Source organism: Lepisma saccharinum, unplaced genomic scaffold (assembly GCF_977018435.1).
Source record: "Lepisma saccharinum unplaced genomic scaffold, izLepSacc3.1 HAP1_SCAFFOLD_32, whole genome shotgun sequence".
NCBI lineage: Eukaryota > Metazoa > Arthropoda > Insecta > Zygentoma > Lepismatidae > Lepisma > Lepisma saccharinum.
Window position 1 is genome coordinate 838253 of NW_028142898.1, and position 2965 is coordinate 841217.

General features: G+C 48.4%; 1 protein-coding gene across 1 annotated transcript; it reads right to left on the reverse strand.

Moving 5' to 3' along the window:
• Positions 1 to 641: 641 nt before the first annotated feature.
• Positions 642 to 1178, reverse strand: LOC145982253 (uncharacterized). Its single transcript, XM_083115830.1, has one exon. The coding sequence runs from the start codon at positions 1176 to 1178 to the stop codon at positions 642 to 644; it is 537 nt and encodes a 178-aa protein (XP_082971956.1).
• Positions 1179 to 2965: the final 1787 nt, after the last annotated feature.

Below are 2965 nucleotides of genomic sequence, written 5' to 3' on the forward strand. Positions count from 1 at the left end.
ATCTTGTTGCGATATTTCCCCTGGTTCCGTTTCCGAGTCACATCTATCGTCGCGAAGCCGTAGTCGTCGACATCCCAGCAATGCGAATAGATATTCCGGAACGCCTCGTACGACACGTCTCCGCCGACAAACTCGTCGTACGCATGCTTGAGGTTGGTAATATCCTGCCGGAACAGGCACATAAACTTAGCGTTATCCCTGATCAGCTGCTTGGGGATTTTAGAGAATGTCTGAGCCAAGTAAATTCAATCCATGCCATTGTGGCGGCCTCTAGTGAAATAATTTCGCACCTCGTCGTGATTCTCCCGGATGACGTGGTCGAAGACGACCACCGAATTCTTGCAACTCTCGTCCAAAGGCTCCATCTGCGAAGCGAAGGTAGCTATTCCCAGATATCCGTAGATCTCGACCAGTTCCTTGTATTTCGGTTGCTCGAGACTTTTGGAAAAAAAACGTACAGCTGCCGGTTCTCCCAATCGAGCCAGTGGGGAGCCAGGATGAAATTGATGACCATCAACGTCGTTTTGCCGCATACCGAGGGCTTACTACGAGGCATCGAATGCTTTCGGGGAGCAGCTGGCCGTTTTTCTTTCTTCTTTCACCTTCGGCGAAATTGGGTAGCCTATTCTTTACGTCCCAGCTCATACCATATTCCCGGCATTTACCCAGGAATTCTGCGAACCGGGAAGACCCAGCCACTTGATGTAAAATTTACCCTTCTTCCGTCGCAGCACTTTCTCTACGAGGTACCTGTCCGGGTGTGTGGATAATATTTCCTGTTCGTAGAATCTCCCCTCTATGTCCTCGCCGTCCACGACGCTTATAAGTTTGAAGGTTGGTATGTTAGGCGGGGAGGATGTCAGGAGAATGTCGGTTACGGTGAAGATCTCGGTGGACCAGTTCCTGGTGAAACCTTTATCGTACACACCCGGACGCTTGAAATTGATCACTCTCAGCTTGTCCCCTATATCATTCTTCGGTTTTCTGTACTTCCCATGCTTTCTCTCCACGTTTCGCCGGCAGTACATATCCGAGAGCAGCCGCGGTTCGTTTCGCTCTGACACCTCCGACGGCTTCATTCCGATTGTTCTGTGGCGGCGATTGTTGTACTCTTCCAACAGTTCGGGCACCAGGTCCACCAACTTGTAGTTCCCGCGTAGAGTAAACCGTTTCCACATGAGGCTCTTGAGGGACCTGTTGAAGCATTCCAAGATGCTCCCTTGTAGTTCGCTGTAGGTGGAATAGTGGAGGATGCTATTATCCTTCAGAACCTTCTGAAAGACCGAGTTGTGAAATTCCTTGCACCGATATGAAGGAAACGAGGCGATCTTTTTTCGGTGGTGCCAACGCTGAGAACGGATCCGAAAGTTTTTGCGACCTCGACTCCCGTCTTTATATTGACGGGCATCGCCAAAGCGTACTTGCTGAAAGCGTCCACGACGGTGAGCAAGTACTTAAAACTTTTGTTGATCTTGTGAAGGTCCTTAAGGTTTGCTGTGCTCATCTCCACCGGCTTGCCAGAGATCGTCGATCACCTTCGTAACCACGGGTAGACGAGGGTAATTTCTGCGAGCAGGTTTGTGCAGTTCGTTCACGATAGCCGCTCTCATGGTGACGGAGGCGTCGTTGGGGGCTTATAGACGACAGAGGAAGGCTCTGAGGCAAAGATGGATCACAAACTATTATCTTGCTTGCTTTATTTCAGTTCTTTTTTATTTGCTTTCTTGCTTACTTACTTACGACTGATATTGGCCACGGGATAGGATAGCACCAGCTCCAAGAAAAGCGGTATTAAATGCTCCACGTTCCTCACCATAGCTTCTGCATACAGACGATCCCCAACGGAATCATAGTCTCATACGAGACTCCCGATTCCATGTTGGCGTGCTTGATCCTGAACAGGGTTTTCCCGTGATGCAACCTGATCGCGATACCAGTCGAGGGATGCAAGTCCCAGATCCCAAGACTTCCGCCACCGAGCGGGAGTTCGTAGAAGATGGGATTGTTGTTGAAATCGAAAAAGATCTTGCAGGGGTTCTATTCGAACTGTCTCATGATGCCGTTCAAGTGAACGACCGTGGCAGCCAGCAGATATGTTCGGAAAGCGACCAATGTCTCGTCGAGCATGTCTCGAGCTTTGACGAACTCTTCGCTAGATATCTTGACGTACTTGGGAAGCAAGGCGCCGGTTTTCTTTCTGTTGTAGCCGAAGACTTTCTTCGGCATGTTACAGTCCATCACTTTCTTTTCCCTGGACAGACTATTTTTTTCCATCTTGCTTGAAGATAGACCTCGCTGGTGCAATTAGCAACCTATTCTCTTGCCTGAAGAGCGACGGAACGACTAGTCCGATTTGCTCGTCCACTTCCGGTCACGTGATATGGGGCTCGATTCGACGGCTTGAAAGCATTAAAAAAGCAGCTCGTAAAAAGGAATGTCTCGCCCAATTTGATCGTCCACTTCAGGTCACGTGACCTGGGGCTCGATTTGACGGCTGCCAAGTTGATAACACTGCAATTGAGGTTAATATACACCGTAAAAAGGCTTAAAAAATATACACCGTAAAAGGATAATGTTCGCCCGATTTGCTCGTACGTATGGTAACGAGCTAAAATAGCTTGTAATAGGTTCCGACTCGTCCGAGTTGCTCGTACGTAAACTAACGCGCAAGAATAGCTCGTAAAAGGCTACGACTCGCCCGGGCATACGTACACTCACGTACAAAAAACTGTAAAAATAGCTCGTAAAAGGCTACGACACGTCCGAGTTGGCAACACTGATAGTGAGGTTAACATACATCGTAAAAGGCTACAAAAATATACACCGTAAAAGGCTACAACGCGTCCGATTTGCTCGTACGTACTTCTGACTAGTGAGGTTAACATACACCGTAAAAGGACACATAAATATACACCGTAAAAGGCTACAACTCGTCCGATTTGCTCGTACGTACTTCGGATTAATC

Coding starts and splice junctions, on each gene's coding strand:
- LOC145982253 (XM_083115830.1), bottom strand. CDS start 1,178: ATGTGGAAACGGTTTACTCTACGCGGGAACTACAAGTTGGTGGACCTG.